The 22,500-nt window shown below is 46.0% G+C and overlaps 1 protein-coding gene and 1 pseudogene across 5 annotated transcripts in view; one reads left to right on the forward strand and one right to left on the reverse strand.

The window, feature by feature from the left end:
- The window catches only part of HNF1B (HNF1 homeobox B), an 88,514-nt gene that overhangs the window by 24,982 nt on the left and 41,032 nt on the right, over positions 1–22,500 (forward strand). For 4 of the 5 annotated variants that reach the window (XM_061605063.1, XM_061605060.1, XM_061605059.1 and 1 more), the window contains exons 2-4: positions 7,854–8,053; positions 13,542–13,806; positions 18,370–18,608. In XM_061605063.1, coding sequence (XP_061461047.1) covers positions 7,854–8,053; positions 13,542–13,806; positions 18,370–18,608 — 704 coding nt within the window. The remainder of the gene's footprint in view (positions 1–7,853; positions 8,054–13,541; positions 13,807–18,369; positions 18,609–22,500) is intronic. The other variant, XM_061605062.1, reaches the window with a different exon arrangement.
- Positions 14,237–14,350, reverse strand: LOC133374556 (5S ribosomal RNA; annotated as a pseudogene).

The following is a 22,500-nucleotide window of genomic DNA, read 5'->3' on the forward strand; positions in this document are numbered from 1 at the left end:
TCTGGAGATCTGAGAGTGCCCTGGATGGATTTTGCTGGTATCCAATTCTGTGTAGAGATGGTTGTCGGGATGTCCAGGGTCTGTGGCTTCATCTTCGTTGGCATCTTTGCTGTTTTCTCGGACGGTTTCCAGTTCTTCGTGAATACGGATGCCTCACATGGCAGGTCCCGTTTTGTAGAAGTGCCGATACATTTGATTGTAATCTCGGCTCTCGATAACTGCATACACAGGTTTTCTCATGGCTTCTCTTCGGGCAGCTTCGGTGCGTCCGTGGGTTTGCGTGCATGGTGTATTGTCCGTACAATGTGTTTCCTTCTCGGCCAATAAAGTTTACTGAGGCTATGTCCTTTGTGGGGTGGAAACTTGTAGGTGAATTCTGTTTCTTCTCCATTCTTTAGTAACATGTGGATGTGGGCTTCAAGGACAAAGAATTTTTGAGGCGGTTCAATTTGTTCATCCAAGATGTTGCAGCCAGTGGAGTAGGCATAACGTGGCAGGGTATTGATGACCCAGGGTCTGGGAGACAGGTATCCCCACTGCATCTTGTCAGAGACGTAGGGGAACATGTAGTTTGGGTCAAAGAGGACTTGCATGGCTCCAGACATGTTGTTATTCACGACTGTCTGATAGTTCTCAATGGTAATAGTCTTGATCTGTACATCGGAAATTTTGATGGTCAACTTTTTGGGACGGATGCTCCTGAAGTTATTCACCAGGTGCTGAAAGTCTCTAGGGTAGAAATGACAGGCCCAGTTATTCATGTCAATGTAGGACCACGGAGTGCAGTAGCCTTCAAAGTAACTACATGCCATGGTTTCTGTAAGTCTCTGCGGCTTGCTGATGTTTCCTATTTCCATGGAGTGTGGGTCGTAGTTTCCACCAGGTTCCCACTGTCTCAGGTGACATATACGGGTCTGGATTGTTGTGACAGTATTGTCACCCCAGGAGGTATCAGCAATCCAATGCAGGGGATTTTGTCCTCCCGCTCCTGCAACCACGGTGTTAGGGGGGCCAGGTTGAGAGGTTGGAGCCGTATCTCTTCTTTGACCCACTGGTGCCATGTCTTCGGACATGGACTTGGCAGGTGTTTCGGGAGGGGATTCTTCCCACAGACGTTTGGAGGGCGAGTCAATGTCAAATTCATTGTCTGGATGCAAGCGTCAGGCAGACGGGTTGCCCCGGCTCTCGTATGTGGCCTTTGGGGCAGGGTAAGCACTTGCCTGTGGCAGGGTCTTGCTTGGTGTTGGGGACACACTCTTTTCCTCCTCCCTTGGCCGTTTTTTTGCCAAAGGTGGGTCTAGGATAGTACTGGGTCTTTTGGTGTTTCCAGTAATCCTTCTCCCACCGTTTCTGCGTCTTCCTTGCATTCAGAGTCACTCAGAAGGGTAGAAATCGTCTGGGCAGTATATGGAAGAGGCCGTGGAGGGAATCCAGTCTTCAAATGCTTTGGGCTCCGGGGAGCAGTCTCTTCAAGGTTGCTTAGACTCACTAGGGCCTTCCCCCGGATCTGCGTCAGGATCACGTGGCTGTATGGGTACTTCTTCGCCCCTTCAGTTGCCAGAAAACTCCTCACTGTTAGAGTCCTGTACGGAGACTTCCTGAGTAACAAGGACTCCAGTATCAGTTTCCTGAAATACGACCATCTCTGCTCCTGAGGCTGCCACTCCACCCAGTTCTGTCTCCACAACACTGAGACTGCTATCTCCAACTCCTGCAGAGTGTTTTGAAGGGTCTTCTCCCCATAGAGATCCATCCAGAGACTGAATGTTGTCGTTGTGAGCAAGTTCAATGTAAGGACCATGGGTGGGGTCCCTCTCCACTAGGTGGACCATTTTGATTGGTTGCTGCATGTTCACCTTGCCCCAGTGTAAGAACTCGCACATGTCTTGTCCATCAATCAGGCCCCAATCAGAAGGCAGATGTATATCAAAAATGAACTTGAACATGTGGTCTTTCAGGGCTTGGTGATGCTCGTAGTTCATGGTGTTGCCATCGAACACGGTGGTCATGTCGGTATTTCTGGTTATGAGGACTGGGGTTCGGTTGAGTTTGACGGACTGGCGATTTTTCTGGTCCACTCGGCAAGGGGTGCCTCCCAGCATGGCCTTGGTGGCTTCAACAAACTTGGCTTTCATGATGCCGTCCTCCCACCAGACAATGTGCTTCTGAGCGCAGTTGTTGAAGGGGAAGTTGTCGTTGGTCCAGTTGACGTTCCTGTAATTCTTGCTGGCGTGGGCAATGGTGTGGCTGAGATGGGTTTTTCCAGTGGAAGGGGGTCCAAAGATCCACACTGTGTTTCTGGTCTGGTGGTCCGCCCAGGCATACAGGTAGCGCGCAGCTGTGACAGGGTTATTCTTCTGCAGATGGAACAGTTGATAGAGTTTGTTATGCTGCATGTGCATAAAGTCAGGGGGAGCAGTAGTATCTGGAATGATCAGCAAAGCCAAGGTGTAATGGTTCAGCAGCCCCTGGGAGAAACTTCTAGGGCACAACGCAGCTGTGAAGTGGAGTAGCTGGAGACCTGGTACTTGATGTACAGCCCAGGGAACTGTTTTTGGACGGTCACGTCGCTGCTGATGCGATGCTTGATCAGGTACTCGCACAGCTGCTTGAACTTGCGTTCGGCCTTGGACAGCAGCTCCTTGGTGGGCGACTCAGGGTCGGGATCATCCACATGCTCTGGCTGGATCATGTCGTTGTAAACTCGATCTGACGCAGAGGGGGATTCAGGGCCGAAGGAAACAAGTTGTTGTAGTTGGTCCAGGCCCACAGGACGCAGTCGTTGGAGTTGTGATGCTCACATTCCGCTGAGAACTCGGGACCCCGCTTGAACAAACTGGATTGGCACCACCGTTTTCAGGCGGAACGTGTTTGACCGACTTCCCTGCATCCGCTCGATACGCACCATGGTGCTGGCTCGGTCCAACCTTCCTCCAACGTACGACTGGAGCACTCATCTGGCCACCTCGTGGATGTATCGAGAGAAGTTATAGATGGAAATGCTGACACCACTGCTGACCTCATGGAGGTGGTAATAACCCTGACTTTTCTCCAGTTGAACAAAGTACTTAGTGTCCACAGGAGTACCAGTCCTATAAGCAAGTACAAATTCACTTCCGGCAGCCATGTAGAGCTGGTCAGTGTAGCTACAACAGGAGGTGTCCCAGTCGAGGAAGTGCTGCCTGTTTCCAATAAGGAACTGGTCGTTGAATTCATCTTGCGGAAAATGGATGACAGCTGAGAACCCGTTATATGCATCTTCACTCATCTTTAACAACAACTCAAATGCAACTCCACTTATATACACTTACAAAACTCCTGCTACTCCTTCTCTGATCAAGCCAACAACGCAGTCATACTAATGATTTGTCTGCAGTGACCCACCCTTGCGTCCATGGTTTTGGGAGGAGTTGTACACCACGTGCACGAGAGGCAGAGTTAAGCCATGTTGGGTTTGGGTGTGGCATCATATATTGGGCTTAATGTTCAAGTGGTCCATGGGGAAAGTTTGGGAACCACTGGTTTAGCATATTGGCCTCAACAAAATCACCTCTCAGTCACAAAGCTCTCAGTGACCTTGAGCAAATGTAATCCATAATTATTCCCTCCATTTCTGATGTTCAGGCATGAGTTTCGTTGCTTATATCAGCTGTGGGGAATCTTTGGCCCTCCAGACATTGCTGTCCATTAGTGATGCCTACTAGGGATGATGGGAGTTATAGTTCAGCAACGTCTGGAGGGCCACTCCTGGCTTATATAGTCCAAACAGCACCATCAACTCATGGAGGGAAAATATCAGCAAGGTCAAGGGGAACACTTTTCCAGTTGTACAGAAAAAATTGAGGGGGGGGGAACCAAGGGGGTGGCAAACAACCCAGTGAGGACTGTGTGTAGTCAGTGGCTACAGCATGATAATGGCTGCATTGACGTGTGTGTGTGTGTGTGTGTGTGTGTATGGGGGCAGCAAATAGAAAACTAGAGGGGAAGAGGAATGGAATGTAGCAGTGGAGGCTGGTCTGTTAAGGCAAATGGGGCACTGCCCCACCAAGCCAGCCTCTGCCAGGGGGTGGCACCAGCTGCCAGCTTCCTCCTCCTTAGTCTCACTGTTGCCTTTGTAGAACTCATCAGGGAGGAGGACGGGGGCAAAATTTCGTGTTAGCTGGCTCTTTCTGTCATTGGCGCTGGTTCCACCTACTGTTGGGCTCCCTGCCTTCTGCCCTACCAGACTCAGTGGACACCAGCCACCACTGGAATGGAGTATTGTGGAAGAAAACATGGCTGACTGGAACTCATACTGCAACATTTTGTTGCTAGTTCCACCATAATAATAGTGGGTTTAGACTTATGCAGCAAATAGAATAGAGAATCTGGTAGCACTTTAAAGCCTTAGGGCCCCTGCAGATATCCTTTTTATTGTGCATTCATGATGATTTGGGCTCATCATGAGAGCTCACACACAATCTCTCTTTCACTACTGCTTGTGCTCGCAAACCTTTTGCGGTGGTCCCACCGCTTCATTTCCAGTTAGTGCATGTCCCGTAACTTCCTGAAATTCAACAACTTTTTACACTGCAGATGTTCTGGTTTATTTTTGTCTCATTTTTGTTGTGCTATATAGCCCCTCCAGACAGCAATAATGTGATAGCCTCGGGGAAGCATTGCAGAACAATCTGAAGCAAAATAAATCCACCACTCATGCACTGTGGTAGTGTCAAGGTCGAGGTCCACTCAGCCTTCCATCCATCCGTGATCGGTAAGATGAGCACCCGGCATACGCTGGGGGGTAAAGAAAGGCCAGGGAAGGAACTGGCAATCCCACCCCATATATAAGGTCTGCCTAGTAAATGTCGCAAGACGTCACCCTAAGAGTCGGAAACGACTGGCACTATAAGTGCAGGGACACCTTTACCTTTTTAAAGTATGAGGCCTCTCTTCTCCCCCCTCCAAAGAAAATCCTGGGAACTGTAGTTCAGGGTGCTGGGAATTCTAGCTCTAAACGACAGTTCCCAGGATTATTTGGGGGAAGCCATGTGCTTTAAATGTGCTCTGAATGTATGATGTGGATCTGTGACCTTAGGCAAGTGGGTATGGGGGCACTGAGGGGGAGGTCCGACTTCTAGAAGAAGAATGGAGTGCCTCTCCTAGGCCCGCTTTGTATGTGTGTACAGATGCAGATTAGATAGGTTGTCTTAAGCTAGAGGTATTTTTTTTAAATAATACAGGAGAATAAATTCTTGGCATATATCTTGGGAGGATGTTGTTGAGTTTTATTTACCCACTCTTGTTGTAAGGATGGCTGAGAAGCCGAGGGCGGGATAGCAAGGAAGGTAAAGTCAGTGATGAAACTTTTCTGAAACCACAAATCCACAAGCCACCTGGGATTGGGCAGTTTCCACTCATTAGCATGTCGGAGGACTGGTCTAGTTTCGTGACCTCATGCATGTCGCTATTGTGCACTTTGGTGAAATGCTCTGCTTTGATCTGGGAACTGTGCGCGCACAAGGAAGGCAGATAAAATAAATCATAAACTGTTGTGTTTTTTGGGGGGAAAGAGTTGCTGCTCCAAACTGCATGTATGCTGACGGAGTGAGGTGCTGACCCTTGCTTTATGTTCTGAGGTAACATTCCTCACTTTGTTGTTCCTCCCACCACCACCCCAAGTTTCTTTGCAACAAATTCCAGAGGTGTAGCCATGTTGGTCTGTTGCAATACACACCATAAATGACTAACAGATTGTTTTTGTGTGTGGCAGCTGGCAGGATAGTTTTTTGGTGTGGGGTAGCGGTGAGGTGACAAAAGATAGGTGGAGTTAATATTTAATTCTCATGTGGTACGCAACAGATACTGGCTGAAAATCTTATTTAAAAACCTGAAAGAGAATATTCATAGCAATGTGCACCCATTGAAGCTTTGAGGTTCTGCTCAGGGGTGGGTTAACAGTAGAGGTAAACCTGGCACTCTCAGGCAGCTACTGATGCCCCAGAAATGTGGCAGGGCTCACCAGCACTGATCCCTGCTCTGGGCCTCTATCTGTTGCCTTATCTGGCATCCATAATGGTGGGCAGCCATTTTGATTTCGCGCAATGCCTCAGAGTGCCCAGTGTAGTGTGGCACTACTGTGTAAGTTGCTTTAAGGCACTGAGTGCAAAAACGTGTCAAATAAATATTAGTGTGAGTGTTACTAATGATAACTATTGTCAAAACATGGGCCTTTAGGTTTTTGTCATAATAGAGGCCAGCACAGAGAAAGCAAGCCTCATGTTTAGCAAGGGCTGTGTACACACCATACATTTAAAGCATATGGTTCCCGCAAAGAATCCTGCTAACTGTAGTTTACCCCTCACAAAGCTGCCATTTTCAGCACCCTTAACAAACTACAGTTCCCAGGATTCTTTGGAGGAAGTCATGTGCTTTAAATAATCTTTAAATGCACGGTGTGTACACAGTGAAGATGTTGGGCTTGTGGAATTCCTCTGCCTCTTCAGATGTGGATATGACCTCTTCAGTAAAAGCCAGAAGTACAGATCTCAAACCCACACCAAAAAGTTAAAGCACATTTATACCACTTCAGCCATCATGGCTTCCCCTAAAGAATCCTGGGAACTGTAGCTTACTCCTCGCAAAGCTACAATTCCTAGCACCCTTAAAAAACTACAGTTCCCAGGATTCTTTAGGGTATGGTTGGTGTGGATGGTTAATTACATAAAAATTATACTTGTACCTCACTCTCTTATGGGGTGCCAACATTATCAGACTCATGACCTAGAGACCTGAAATGTGGTCCCTGAGTAGCTCACTTGGAAAAAATCAGAAAGGAGACAATTTCTATATTTCTCCCTCAAAATGGAGAGCATGAAGTTTACCTCACAATGGAGGGCAGCCCTTGAGGGCAGAGCAAATAAGGCTACCACACCTGAGGTGAAATTTCAGGCTGTGGGTGTTCACACACTTGAGTCAGCCTTCGGGCCAGTTTCTAGTCACAGCCAGTAACGTGTATCTAGGATTTACCAAAATAGCTATATGATTCATCTTATAAAAGTTAACACACAAATGACTATGTAGATGTGTCTCTCTATGTGGAGGTTTCTAGGCTTCTTTGAAGACCTGAGCCTGTGAATTGCTAATCCTGACCTGCACCTCTGTCAATCCATCAGCCAGGTTTTAAACAGCAAAGTGAAGCGGCTTGCTTGAAGCAAGTGCTTCTGGGCGACATGAAAGGACAGCCAATTTTTAGTTATTAATTTATTATTGTGATTTCACTGACAGGAAGGGGGAAGAGGCCCTTTTTCAATTTTTTTGCCTTGGGGCCACAATAACGTGACCAGCTTTGAGAACTGTGCATCTTGACTTGGCTGGGGAGCGGGGGACACCATTTTGCCTCAGGCGGCAAAATATTTTGGACCAGCCTTTGGTTGAGTCATCTTGAGTAAAGTTACCTTTTCGGCGCCAGGTCAAGACTTTCCTCTTCTCCCAGGCATTTTAGCATGTGTTTTTAAATTGTTTTAAATTTTTAAACTGTGTTTTAAATTGTTTTTAAAAGATGTGTTTTAAATTTGTATATTTGTTTTAATGTTTTTAGTTACTGTAAACTGCCTAGAGAGCTTCGGCTATGGGGCGGTATAGAAATACAATAAATAAATAAATAAATAAATAAATAAATAAATCAGGTAAATTGTAAACAATTTCCCTCCAAAGTATGTTTTCCCCTTAGGGGAAAAAGGACAATTCCCCTCCCACATCCCATTTTGTTTTTAACTCTCAACACTTCCAGATGTTTTACATGCCTAAAACAGTTTCTTCCAGCACCTTCCATGGAATGGAGATTAATTGTCATTTACCCTCTCCCCCATTAGTGAGGACCCTTGGCGGGCTGCAAAGATGATCAAGGGGTACATGCAACAGCACAACATCCCCCAGCGAGAGGTGGTGGATGTCACGGGACTGAATCAGTCACACCTCTCCCAGCATCTCAACAAGGGGACACCCATGAAGACACAGAAGCGGGCGGCCCTCTATACGTGGTACGTCCGGAAGCAAAGGGAGATCCTCAGGCGTAAGTACCGTGGTTTTGGACACTGTAGTGTCTGTGTTTGTGTGTGTGGATTGTGTAATTTGACGGAGAGTATTCCAACCTACAATCTGTTGACTGTGACGCACACATTCCTCACTCAACTGCTGTCAAGTACATACAGATGAGCCTCCGCTGTTTCGTCACTACGAAGACTGATGTTCTTCATAGCTATGCTCTAGGGATGGAAAGACCTGTCAATTTCCATTCTCTCAATTTCTCATTTTTCCAACCTTAAATTCAAGTTCTCCCCATTTCTGCAGCAATTTGCTTTTTTTAAAATCCTCATGAAAATTCTCCACCATTGTAGTGCAAATTTCTCCTAATAAACACATTTTTGTAAGCAGTTTTAACAAAGGTACACATTTTTTGCAAGCCACTTCTCGTTATTTAATGCATTTTTGCATGTTATTTTCACTCATATATTTATGCACACTTTCCCCTCATGTATGCATTTTTTGTAAATATTTAGTTGGCGAACTGCACCACAAAATTCTAATAAATGCAAATTTCTAAGGATGGCTGTGTGTCAGTTCTCATACTGGTTTGGAAAGTGTGAATTTGATAAATTCTGCTTAAAATTTCTCCATAACATCTGAATCGGGAGAGGCCGTTCAAGCCCTGGACCGCTGCTTGGACTCGGTGGTGGGCTGGATGAGGGCCAATAAACTGAGTCTGAAACCTAGCAAGACAGAGGCGCTGTGAGTTGGTGGTTCCTGAGTTTGGATAATTGGTCAGTTGCCTGCTTTGGATGCAGTCATACTCCCTCTGAAAGAGCAGGTTCGTAGCCTGGGGGTGCTCCTGGATCCATCTTTGTCGCTGGAGGCCCAGGTGACCTCCGTGGCTAGGAGCGCCTTTTTCCAGCTTCAGCTGGTAAGACAGCTGAGGCTGTTTCTGGACCGGGATAGCCTGGCCACTGTTGTCCATGCACTGGTAACCCCCAGGCTGGATTACTGTAATGCGCTCTATGTGGTGCTGCCCTTGAGGTTGGTCCGGAAGCTGCAGCTGGTGCAAAATGCGGTGGCGAGACTGCTCACTGGGGCAGGGTATCGCCAACATGTCACCCCACTGCTGAAAGAATTGCACTGACTGCCCATTTGCTACCGGGCCAAGTTCAAAGTTCTAGTTTTAGTGTACAAAGCCCTATATAGCTGAGGACCAGGATACCTGAAAGACCGTCTTACCCCTTATATACCCAGTCGATCACTGCGCTGTGCAGGTGAGGGCCTTCTGCAGATACCATCTTATCAGGAGGTCCATTCTGCACAATATAGGAAACGAACCTTTAGTGTGGCGGCACCTACCCTGTGGAATTCTCTCCCATTGAATATTAGGCAGGTGTCATCTCTGCTACCTTTTTGGTGCCTTTTGAAGACTTTCCTCTTTTAACAAGCCTTTTAGGTTGAGACCTATCCCAGTCTGCGTCTGTGTTAGAATTGCTTAATGTGTCTGTTAATAATGTTTTTAACCCTTTCTTAAAGTTTTTTTTTTTTAATGTTTTTAACGCTGTTTTGTTTTAATGTATTTTAAGATCTGTTTTTATGATGTTTTTAAGTGTTTTTAGCGCTTTGTTTGCCGCCTTGGGCTCCTGCTGGGAGGAAGGGCGGGATACAAATTAAATAAATAATAACCATAAAATGCGAACTGTATCAAAATCCTCACCCATCCCTACCGTGCTCTACCTCCACTGTTGGAGGCAGTATGGCTCTGAATTCCCATTGCTAGGGATCACAAGTGGGGAGAATTGCTCTTTCACTCAGGCCCTGCTTGCATGCTTCCCATTGGGGCATCTGGTCGGCCCCTGTGAGAACAGGATGCTGGACTAGATGGGCTGCTGGCTTGATCCGACAAGGCTCGTCTTATGTTCTAAGGTCACATCCACACCAAGCACATTTATAATACTTTAACAGTCATGGCTTCCCCTAAACAATCCTGGGAATGATAGTTTACCCCTCACGAAGCTTTAATTCCCAGCACGCTTAACAAATGACAGTTCTCAGGATCCTTGGGGGGAAGCCATGTGCTTTAAATGCTCACCTTGGACAGCTCTGTGAAAGTGCAGACTAAAACCTGGAGTGGGTTCCACTGACATGGAGCCACCGGCTGCCGCTGTTTAAAAGGTTCCAGGTTCCAGGTCCAATCCCTGGCGTCTGCAGGTAGGGCTGGGGATGATACTTGTCTGAAACCCTGTCAGTGTAGACTAGAAGTTGCCAATGTGGTGCCCTTTAAATGATGTGGACTGCAACTCCTGATCACCCTGCCCTGACCATTGGCTATGCTGGCTGGGGCTGATAAAAGTTGTAGTCCAAAACATCTGGAGAGCACCATGTTGGCTCCTCCTGGTGTGGATGATGCTCACCCAGGTGGACCATTGGTCTGACTCAATATAAGGCAGCTATCTTGGGCTATCCATCTAGGCTGGGGAACGGGTCACAGTGGCCATAGACATTTCGTTAGACCAGAGGTTCCCAAACCTTCCCCCCATCATAGACCAGTTGAAAATTGCTGAGAGTCTTGTTGGACCACTTAATGATTTTTTCCCAGAATCGCAGAATAGCAGAGTTGGAAGGGGTCTATAAGGCCATCAAGTCCACCCCCCTGCTCCTTGTAAATTTCTGCCTGTTGTAGCAATTATAATGTGCTGTGCTAGATGCTATATGATTTTTAACTGTACTTTCATTGCTTTCTTATATTATATTTTATTGTATTACCACTCAAATTCCATGGAACAGAATATAAAATACAATATGAGAAAAAAGAGAAGAAATAAAAATATAATTAAAAATCAATGCAAATATTTAATGCACTGCACCCACTGTTCTTCAGAGACACCATGTGGACCACCCAAATGAAGACCATGGTTTGGGAACCCGTCTTAGACTCCCAACAACCCCCAGCCAGCATGGCTGTTCTGATGGGAGTTGTAGTCCAACCATATCTGGAGGGCCACAAATTCCCTCCACCCACAATCTAGGCCAGTATTGCTCACTCTGTCAGGTTTCCAAGGTCTTGGACAAAAGCATCTCAGCGCTCTGTCTCTGAGTCTCACCTACTCTACTGAGCAGGGAACTAAGGCTAAGACAATCCTAGACTCACTTATCTCAACATTAGCCCCTCTGAAAATGAGACTTAATTCTGAATCCATGCGAATCAGCTTGTGCTGTGAATTCCTATCTGGAAAGCTGGGTTTCTGTCATCTCTCTCTCTCTCTCTCTTTTACACACACACTTTTTGTTAATTGAGGGAAGAACAACCTGGGCTTTCTTCTCCACCAGAAATTGCCTACCCAGCTTGTCTCCAGAGATCTGAGTAAAATTAAATAGGCTATTGTGTCAAACGGCAGCCCTGTCTCCTTGAGGGACAATGTCATTAGGACAGAGTGATCCAATTAGCTAGCTGCAGTCTGGCACATCCCAAGATAAACTTGCTGATCTTTGTTGTGGTTATAGCACCAAGTTTAAGAAGAGCGCAAGATACCAGGAGGTATTGCACAGTATAATTATCAATTGTTTTTGGATGAATGGATCTGGAGCAGATGAGAGCTTCTCAATTAGCAGTATGTATAAGGTCCTTCCCATCCCCCCCAAAAACCCTCTTTTCCTTTTATCTTGGCAAAACTTCGGAGCCTTTTAACAACTACATGACAGGGAGAAATAAAGTAGGTGAGGCTCTTCTCACATGCAGGAAAAAGCTTCACCTGCTGAATTTCTTAGTTGTTACTGAAGTCTGCAAGTAAGGAAAAGAAAAAGTGGCAACCTTACACAGGCAGTCCAAATTCAGGGTGTTGGTGGCCCAAGTGGCTTGAACCATCTTTTTCAGAACCATAGAATCATAGAGGTGAATAGGAACTTGGAGGTCATTCATGTCCAACTTCCTTCTTCATGTACAATCTTCAGTGAGGATCCTGCAGTGTCCTTGACAGGTGGCCACCTAGTCTCTCCTTAAATACCATGGATTGCTGATGGCTTACAAACCATGGCTTGTTTTAACTATGGTTTGGTTTATGGTTTACATCTGAACCCAAGCCTTGCTTAATTGTGGTTTGTCTGGCCACCTCACCCTAGATGCTTTTCAAGGTACAACGGCAAAAGAGCAGCTGGGAAACAAGCTTTGGAGAAACAAACCATGGCTTGTTTGCTCATCTGTGAGATTACTCATGGTTTGTTTGAACAGGATCTATTTGCATACTTTGCCTGTACAAAGATGTTGCCATTTTTATCTCCAGAAAAGGAAGTGCAAAATGTGATTATTGTGGAGAGTCCCAAGGGTTAATTTTAACCCTTGTGAGAGTGGTGTTTTCCATTCACTGATGGAGAAATAGCACTCATTATTTCAAAAAGCAAAATGTTTTACTGTTTTCCTTTGACAAGAGGGGGTTCCTTGCCACCATATTCATCAAGATTTGTTTTACTTTAAAGGGGTGGGGCCAAGAGGGAGGAGGAGGAGTGGTCTGAGGAGGAAAGCAAGGGGACAAGGCCCCCACTGATAACCTGTGCCCAGGAGCCCCCAGAAACCTGGAGCCAGCCAAGGGAGGGAGGGGAAGGGTTACTGACCACGTCCCCCACAAATCTTTTACTCCAGACACTTTTTGTCGAACCTGGGATAATGAAGCAAAATGTACAAGCCATATTCTTCTAATTTCTTGGTGAGAAGCAAGCTGGCTCCCCTTTTTCAGTGATGAACTTTGCCCACCTCCGCCCACCCACCCAGCACTGGAAACATTCCTGTGGATGCCCTATTCCCCCATCTGCCACTTCTCCATTGGAAGTAGGTTTCCCACCCACCACTTCACTGCAGCGTGTTCAAAACAGTGGGTACATTTGTGTGTCGTACTGCCCTGAGAAGCAGTTCTTAAAAGCTCAATGTGTTTCCTTAATTGCACAATCTATATATAATGGAGGATCATAAATAACATTGTGGTAGTGGTAAGTAACTACAGGCCCCTGGACCAAATCAGACCTGCAGAGGGGTTGCTGCCTGCCTGCCCTCTCCCACTTAGCTTCCCATTCAAAGGCCTATCCCATGGAAGTAAGCATTGTCTTGAGTTTTGGCAGCCTTGGTCAGGAGGACACAGGAGTAGCCAACATGGTGCCTTCCAGATGTTGCTGGACTACAACTCCCATTGTCCTTGACCATTGGCCATGCTTGCCATAGGTGATTGCCTCAATCTGTGGCCCATACTTGCATGCAAAACTCAGATTAAATCATAGGAAAATATTGATCCAGGTTAAAAAAAAAATCAGGCTGGCTGACCTCATAAAGCAGGTGCAGGGAGCCTTTGGCCCTCCAGATGTTGCTGAACTACAACTCCCATCATCCATGGCCATTGGCCATGCTTGCTGGGTCCAGCAACATCTGGAGGACCAAAGGCTCCCGCACCGGTCGTAGAGTCAAATTAATTTGTGCAATAAAGATCTCTTGTTGAGTGGCAGCGGCTATAGGCCCGATCAAAATCTGCTCCTTTCTCTTTCAGAATTCAGCCAGACAGTCCAGGGTTCGGGAAATATGACAGACAAAAGCAGTCAAGATCAGCTGCTGTCTCTCTTTCCAGAGTTCAACCAGCAAACCCAGGGCATGGGCCAGCTGGACGACCCCTGCGCCGAAACACCCAGCAAGAAGATGAGGCGGAATCGTTTCAAGTGGGGTCCCGCATCCCAGCAGATATTATACCAGGCTTATGATCGGCAGAAGAACCCCAGCAAGGAAGAACGAGAAGCACTGGTAGAGGAATGCAACAGGTAACAATAATAATAATAATCGGGCGGTAGGTGGGTTTGTGACAGTCAGAGTTTGGAAAAGTTACTTTTTTGAACTACAACTCCCATCAGCCCCAGCCAGCTCAACCAGCTGGGGCTGATGGGAGTTGTAGTTCAAAAAAGTAACTTTTCCAAGCTCTGGTGACAGTACTCTCTGGTATGGAGTACTGGCGCCTCTATTTTGCCTTCCCATGGCAGCCATTTTGTGCTGGCACCCAGAACGTTTTTAGCAAGGTATGAGTACTACCGCACCTCATTTTTTACTAAAAAAGCAGCAGTAATAATTTGTTGTTACATGCCTTCAAGTCGATTACGACAAAATGGCAACCCTATGAATCTTTTTTTGGGGATATATTCACAGCGTTTTCATGCGAAGAGGTATCCGGAGGTGGTTTCCCATTGCCTTCCTCTAAGCCTACGGCACCCGGTATTCCCAGGCGGTCTCCCATCCAAGTACTAACCAGGCCTGACTTAGCTTCTGAGATCAGAAGAGATTGGGCATGTTCAGAATAGTAAGGCCGTAGAATAATAATGATAATACAACCGCAGCAGCAGCAACCCAACAAAACACCTACTGCTAACAATCTGTGCAAAAGACAAAGGCGTCTTCCCCCTTGTCTTGTTTCTAATTAGCTAGTAGCTTCTTGGCAGAGGGCTAAGCCGTACATTGTTTTTAAAACCAAAGCCCCATTGTGTGAAGCGTCTGGCACATTCTGTGTCAAAGGAAAAAGAACCTGGTATTCTCACCATCTAGAATAAGTCAACACGGGATGGGGGTGGTGGGAACTATCCTGGAAGGTCAGGCCTGTGGAAATTTGCATCTGAGCCCTCCACTAAGGCTGTGTGCGGCACTCGTCCTACATCTAAAGCACATGGCTGCAAAGAATCCTGGGCACTGTTCGTTTGTTTAAGGATACAGGGAATTGTAGCTCTGTGAGGTGTGCACTACAGCTCCAAGGATTCTTTTGAGAGAAGCCATGTGCTTTAAATGTATGGTGTGTGGTTAACCCCTCCCTCAGAGAGCTACAATTCCCAGCACTTGTCACAAACTACAGTTCCCAGGTTTTTTTGCAGGGTTGGGGGAAGTCATGTGCTTTAAATGTATGGTGTGTGGTTAACCCCTCCCTCAGAGAGCTACAATTCCCAGCACTTGTCACAAACTACAGTTCCCAGGTTTTTTTGCAGGGTTGGGGGAAGTCATGTGCTTTAAATGTATGGTGTGTGGTTAACCCCTCCCTCAGAGAGCTACAATTCCCAGCACTTGTCACAAACTACAGTTCCCAGGTTTTTTTGCAGGGTTGGGGGAAGTCATGTGCTTTAAATGTATGGTGTGTGGTTAACCCCTCCCTCAGAGAGCTACAATTCCCAGCACTTGTCACAAACTACAGTTCCCAGGTTTTTTTGCAGGGTTGGGGGAAGTCATGTGCTTTAAATGTATGGTGTGTGGTTAACCCCTCCCTCAGAGAGCTACAATTCCCAGCACTTGTCACAAACTACAGTTCCCAGGTTTTTTTTGCAGGGTTGGGGGAAGTCATGTGCTTTAAATGTATGGTGTGTGGTTAACCCCTCCCTCAGAGAGCTACAATTCCCAGCACTTGTCACAAACTACAGTTCCCAGGTTTTTTTTGCAGGGTTGGGGGAAGTCATGTGCTTTAAATGTATGGCTTATATTGTAGCCCAGGCTGGATGCTTGACAACTCCCAAATTTGTAGGCGGCTGAAAACAAAAAATACTGCTATCATCGTTATTTGGATTTCTAACCTGCCCTTCCCCATAAAAGTCTCAGGGAAGGTTACTCGCAACATAAAAATGCAATATTGAAACTGGTTAATATAGTTAACTGGCTGAGCCTCTAGTGCAGAGTCTTCATCCTACATTCAGGCAAGCAGGAGGCATCATCATCCCAGTTCACGGACGCATTTCAGCAGGGGAAAAGGACTCAAGGAAGGTGTGGCCTGTGGGAGGGAGAGGATGGCTCAGAGAGAATCCCCAAGGGTCAAACACTGGTGCCTGCAAGGCCACATTTGGTCCTGTCTGTGCCTAAGATTCCCTATCCCCGTTCTAATGAGACCCATCATGCATGGCTTGGATGGTTCAGCTTGGTGATCCAAATCTGTGGAGGGCTCAAGTAGGAAATGTATCAGGTTGTCAATAGTAAATTAACAGTATACAGCCTTGTCTCCAGATTCTTTGCTTCCTTTCCTCCCGTGAACTAGAGTCATAGATTAGTAGAGTTGGAAGATACCTATAAGGCCATGAGTCCAACCCCCTGCTCAGTGCAGTAATCCAATTTAAAGCACACCTAACAGGAGGAATTAGGAGAAGCCTTGCCACAGGCATGCATTAGGGGCCCTGTCTGGAAAGATGTAGACAGCCTGCCAATAAACCTGTATGCAGGGGTGTAGTCGTCCAGGATCTCAGGGGAGCTTAGACCTCTCATTTTTTTGGGAGCATGGTCCCGGACAGGTCCCTATGTCTCCAGCATCCTATGAGTCAATCAGCATGAAAGGGGAGTGTGTTAGCCACTGAGGAGAATCTTCTAATATGCTGCCTTGTCCTTTCCTGCTGACTGGAGCCAGTCAGAGTGAAAGGGGGTGAGTTAGCCACCGAGAAGACTCTTTTCAGTAGCTAACCCACTCCCCTTTCATGCTGATTGGCTCCTAGGGACATTTGTTGTTGTAGGAGAAGGTATGTGGGGGAAGGACTGAGGATTGTGGAGATGATGACAGACAGCAAGCAAGTGAGGGGGTGTGGCTGTGAGGGAATGTGGCATGACAATCACGGAGGGATGCTGCACTTCTGAATTTGCGGCTATGTTACTGCCTATATGGTGCCTGAATCAGTAGTTAGGATTCAACAGACATCACTCTAAAGCTGCGTGCATACCATACATTGAAAGTACATGGCTTCCCCCAAAGAATCCTTGGAATTGTAGTTTGTTAAGGGTGAAGTAGCTCTGTGAAGGGTAAACTACAGTCCCCAGGATTCTTTTGGAGGAGCTGGGTGCTTTAAATGTATGGTGTTTACACAGCCTTAGATTCACAGCCCAGTTCCTAAGGGCTTTTGCACCTAACAATTTTTTTAAAAGTTTGTGTCCCACTTTTCTCTATTAAGATGGACTCAAAGCAACTTACAAGCATATATATAGCAGCCTTGTCGTAAAATCACAAAATAAGAAAACAAAAGAACTAAACTGGAAACAATACAGTATCAGAGAGACACCCCCCCTCAAAAATGTAATGTTTTACTGTAATATTGTTTTATAATGTAAGTTGTTTTGGGTCACTTATGTGAGAAAAACGACATTATTATTATTGTTGTTAGCTTTTTTGGTTAAAAAAATGATGTACTGGTACTCATGTCTTGATAAAAGTGCCATTATAAAATGGCTGCCATAGGTAGCAAAGAAAAGGAGTGATGGTATTCTGTACTGTCAGGTACTGTCACAAAAAAAGCCCTGATAATAATGATAAATAAAATAAAACTAGAAATGTATTGACCAAAAGAGAACCCCCTAAAGATCTTCAGCCACTACCAGTACTGCCAACAGCCTCTTTTATTACATGTATAAAAGTAGATTTGTTTTCCAAAATTAGTTTTTCTCTCATTTCCACATCTTCTTTTTTTCTTCCATCCCCCTTATGTAAAGGACATTATTGTATCTTATCAGAACTTCACCAAGGTCCAGATAGCGTCTTTGCAAGCTGCACGTTGATGTAAACATCAGTAGAGACGAAAGAGCCTTTATATTCCCCAGTAAGGATACCGTGATACAAATGTGCATTATCACCCCACCCCACCCACTCCAACATTCCTCACCAATCTCTGGCAGAGCTGAGCCTCCAAGCCTCATTTGTATTGACATCCCTCCTTCTCCCTCTCCCCCCAATTTATTTAAGGTACAACATGTCTGTGCCACCTCTTCAAAGGTGGCTTGCAAAAACCTGCATAAACAAATTCAAATATAAACTAAAACAGGGGTCCTCAAAATGTGGTTCGCTTGGTAGTTGTGTCACCCGCTTGCAGGAGAGTTCCTCAGATATTGTCTTGCTTTGCATGGCTCCAAGCCAAGGATTCCCAAAGGTTCCATGGACCATCAGTGGCTTGTGAGCTTCATTCAAGTGGTCCACAGCGTTTATGTGAGGAGCTCCAAAGTGTAGATGCTGCCACACTAAAAGTTTGATGACTTACAAGTGTGGAATGAATATTATATGACACTTGTAACTGGGTTCTACAGCATCCGGAGGGCCATCGGTTCCCCATTAAGTCCACATAAGTTCCCCATTAAGGCCGCCTTGAGGGCCTTTTGGCTGAAAGGCGGGGTATAAATAAACATTAACATAACATAACACTGTTAACAAACTACAGCTCCCAGGATTCCTTGGGGGAAGTCATGTGCTTTAAATGCAGCCTCTGTTGATTTCACACTTATTGAGTTAGCATTACTTATCAAGCCCACAACACTAAAACAAGCCTAGTGCCAGGATAGCTCTAGTTGCCTACTGTGAACCCTTCCAACGTGCCCTTTTAATTCTTCTCCCCTAGGGCAGAATGCCTCCAGCGTGGTGTGTCCCCCTCTAAAGCACATGGCCTGGGTTCGAATTTGGTAACGGAAGTCCGGGTCTACAACTGGTTTGCCAACCGGAGGAAAGAAGAGGCTTTTCGTCAGAAATTGGCCCTGGATGCCTACAGCACGGGGCAGCCCCAGGGCATGAACCTTTTGCTCGCGCACGGTTCCCCTCATCATGCTCAACCCAGCTCTTCACCACCAAGCAAAATGCCAGGTAAGGAAAAGTGGGGTGGAGCGAGAAATCAATGCTATGTATATTTCCACCCCACCCTGCCGCAAATCACTGTTATAAGCATTTGTTGTGTTATGATTGTTAATACAACGCTGTTTATACTATATTTAAGTATAAATGGTGCCTTGACAGAGTGGCATAACCAAAAATAGACAGTTCCCTGCCTGCCAGGAGCTTACAAACAAAAACAGACAATGGGGGGGGATGTTGGCAACTACCCTTGGGAATCCCCTCCCCTTAAATATTCAACAGGCACCGCTTCTGTTGTCTTTTCAGTGCCTGCTGAAGACTTTCCGCTTCCATCATGCCTTTTAAGTAGAGATTGTATCCCAGTCTGTGTCGGTGTTGGAATTGCTTTTTTAAAATGTTTTAAAGAGCTTTTATGACAGATGCTCTTGGAGGTCGCTGATTCATAGGGTCGCCATAAGTCGTGGTCAACTTGGAGGCACATAACAACAACAACAAAGAGCTTTTAGTGTTTTTGTTTGGTGCCCTGCGCTCTTTCTTGGAGGAGGACAGGATATAAATAAAATAAATAAATAAACATCAGGAGGAGAGACAACCTTGGGTTACTGGGAATCAGAGGTGAGGAGAGAGGTGTTGCTTGCGGGCTTCCTATTGGGGCATCTGCTTGGCCACTATGAGAAGTGGATGCTGGACTAGATGGACAATTGGCCTGATCCAGCTGGACTTTCCTGATGTTTTTAGCCTTGTTTCATTTAGCTGTTTGGTATTATTATTTAATAACTTATCCAAAAAGCCCAGGGTGGCATATATTGTTCCACTCTCTACCCACCCCTTTATCCTCCCAACAACCCTTTAAGGTAGGCTCAGTTGAAAGGCATCAACTGGCCCAAGGTCACCCAGTGAGCTTCACAGCTGAGTGAGGATTTGAACCCTGGATTCGTACCAACATTGGCAAAAGTCATGTGCTTTAAATGTATGATGTGTATGCAGCCTTGCTCTGTCCGTCTTTTCTTTCTATGGCACGTCTTTAATCATTTAATAACTCTTTGGATAGACAGAAGGGCCCTCCAGACTAGAGTTTCTTTGCAGGTGTATTCTGTGACATGTCATTGTCACAATATAGTGCAATTGTGGTGGGTTTATACTAGACTGTCCACACATTGTTCCCTTTTATTCGCTGTTCTGCAATGCTTTCTCAGCGTTACTATTGCACTCTTGAACTAGTGTGCAACAAAAGTGGAACAATCCCTTCTCCCGCCCCGGATCATTTATAGTATGAAAAGTGACAGGATTTCAGCAGGAAGTTACAGGACATGCACGGACTGGAAGCAAAGTGGTTTGTCCTCCTCACAACATTTGCCAGTCGCAAACAGTATTGAAAGCAAGGTTGTGTATTATTGCTCCAATACGAGCACAAATCATCATGAATGCACAATAAAAAGGATGTCTGGATGCCCCCCCCTTCTCTCTCCATCTGTGTTTATGGCAAGCCTTTGGCCATTTTATAACTCTTTGGATAGACAGAGAATTGTCACACAAAAGCAAACCTGGAGCGGAGAGGGGGGGGAAAGCAAGCTAAATTTAAATTGGAGAGATTGGAAAGGGACAAGGCCAGAAAAAAGTGGAGCTTAATCTGGAGGAGGGGGAGGCTATCTTGAGTGACTGAGTGGTGTGGAGCAAGGCGCATTGTTGGGGAAAACAATCCCCATTGTTCCTGTACCTGTAATCTACACACCAAAGTCAGTGAGCTCAAGAGGCAAACAACAGAAATCAGCTTTCTGACAAGCAGTAGGGTCGCGTGGGGGTCAGTGTGGGGTCACCAGCTCTTTTCTTTTGGGGCTTGCTGCTGGTTCCTTAAACAATGCCGCAGCATCCTCTCTCTCTCTCCTTTTTAAAGAACTGGGTGGGTGGGACTCGTGATGTAATCCCACCCGGAATGAGAGGCTGCAGAAAAGCCAACGCCGTTTTGCAACAGCAGCTGAGGTGCATCTCTCGGACAGTCACTTCTATCCAGGATCGCTGGCTACATATGTAGGGAGGGGGGGGGACTGCTGAATCAACTTTTTTAACAGGTTGAGTCATTGTTATGATGCAACCTCTCGAAATCTCACATTACGCTTAGGAGTGGCAACTGAGGGCACTTCCAGACTCTTGTTTTTTTCCGGGTGGGATTCAATCACATACCAGCAAATTCAGGCTGCACAATTGTAGTTGATTTGGTGCTCTTGTGCAGCAACATGCCCCTACTTCTTTTCCCCAAAACTGGACTTTTTGTGATAAGGAAAGTGAGGGGGAAATGCACTGGGAAGTGTGGGATAAAACTTGCTTGATTGTGTAACCTGTCCAGAAACAAATCGGAATGGATGCTGAATAAATAGCCGGCGTTGGTCACATCCACCCCATACACTGAAAACATGTGGCTTCCCCCCAAGAATCCTGGGAATGGTAGCTTGTTAAGTGTGCTGGGAATTGTAGCTCTGTGAAGGGTGAACTACCATTCCCAGGATTCTTGGGGGAAGCCATGTGCTTTAAGTGTACGGTGTGAATGTGGCAGTTGTCTAACCTCCTCACAAACGTTGTGCAAATAAATCAGGATGACTGCTCAGTAAACAGGCTGTCTGGAAGCAACCTGAGTTCAGTGTAACACTGGCAGTGTCAATCAGGGCCGCATTTGGACTGGGCCCTTACTTCTTCTCATCAGACTACAATTCCCAGGGTGCTTTCAGGGGCACCTTGGGAATTGCAGCACAAAGCTTTGCAGCCAAAGAGTGCGCACAGCATCTGAAGAGTCAGATTATTGTCTACTGACTGGCAGCAGCTCTGACAGGAAGCTCTCTCCCTGTCACTCCTGGAGATGCCAGAGACTGAATGTGGGACCTTCTGCACGCAAGCCCTGTGTGTGTTACCACAGAGCTACAGCCCTTCCCCTGATTCATGTGTCATCGTTTGAACTGCCTCTAATCTTAAATGTATCAAAGACATGTATCACAGATTTAATCAGTCTGATTTTTATTGGCCTAAGGTTTTTTTATATATACCGAAATCCCACCCATGATTAGAGGAACTGATTTACCTTTCAACGTTCTGCAGATGTAAATAGGGAGGTGCACATGACACCGGTTTCTTCATGCCAGAGATCACTGACTGATGAGGTCACATCCACACCAGACATTCAGGGCACGTTTAAAGCACATGGCTTCCCCCAAAAGAATCCTGGGAACTGTCGTTTGTTAAGGATGCTGAGAACTGTAGCCCTGTGAGGGAATAGTAAACTATAATTCTCAGGGTTCATTTCTGGAAGCCATTACTGCTAAAAGTGGTCTAAAAGTGCTTTAAATGTTTGGTGTGGATGTGACCTGAGCCCCTACTGCTCATTATATGCTGCTGACGGGTTTGCTTTGTCTTTTGTAATCCGTATTCATTTTTACTCTGTAATAGCCTGCACTCCAGTGACTGAAAGACCAGGATAGAGTTTGTTCTTTTACTTAAAGTTACGTTAGAGTTGTGGGGTGGGGTGGAGGGACATAACTGCCTGATAATGTATTATTGCAGATCAAAACATACCTTCACATCTACAACGTGTGAAATGGCAAGTTGTGTGCTGCATGGTGCTTTAAGATGAGTACACGCCATACATTTAAAACGCATTCCTCCCTCCCCACCCTCATCCCTGGAACTGTAGTTTACCCCTCGCAGAGCTACAGTTCCAATCACCCTTAACAAATGACAGTTCCCAGGATTCTGTTATTTATTTATTTATTTATTTATTTTGGCAGCGAGGGAGCCATGACTGTTACAATCATGACTGTTAAAGCACATAGCTAAACTATGGAACTGGCTCCCAGAGGATAGCCACCAACTTGGATGGCTTTAAAAGTGGGCCAGACAAATATATGGAAATTAAGTT

Source organism: Rhineura floridana, chromosome 21 (assembly GCF_030035675.1).
Source record: "Rhineura floridana isolate rRhiFlo1 chromosome 21, rRhiFlo1.hap2, whole genome shotgun sequence".
In the NCBI taxonomy this organism is placed as follows: Eukaryota; Metazoa; Chordata; class Lepidosauria; order Squamata; family Rhineuridae; genus Rhineura; species Rhineura floridana.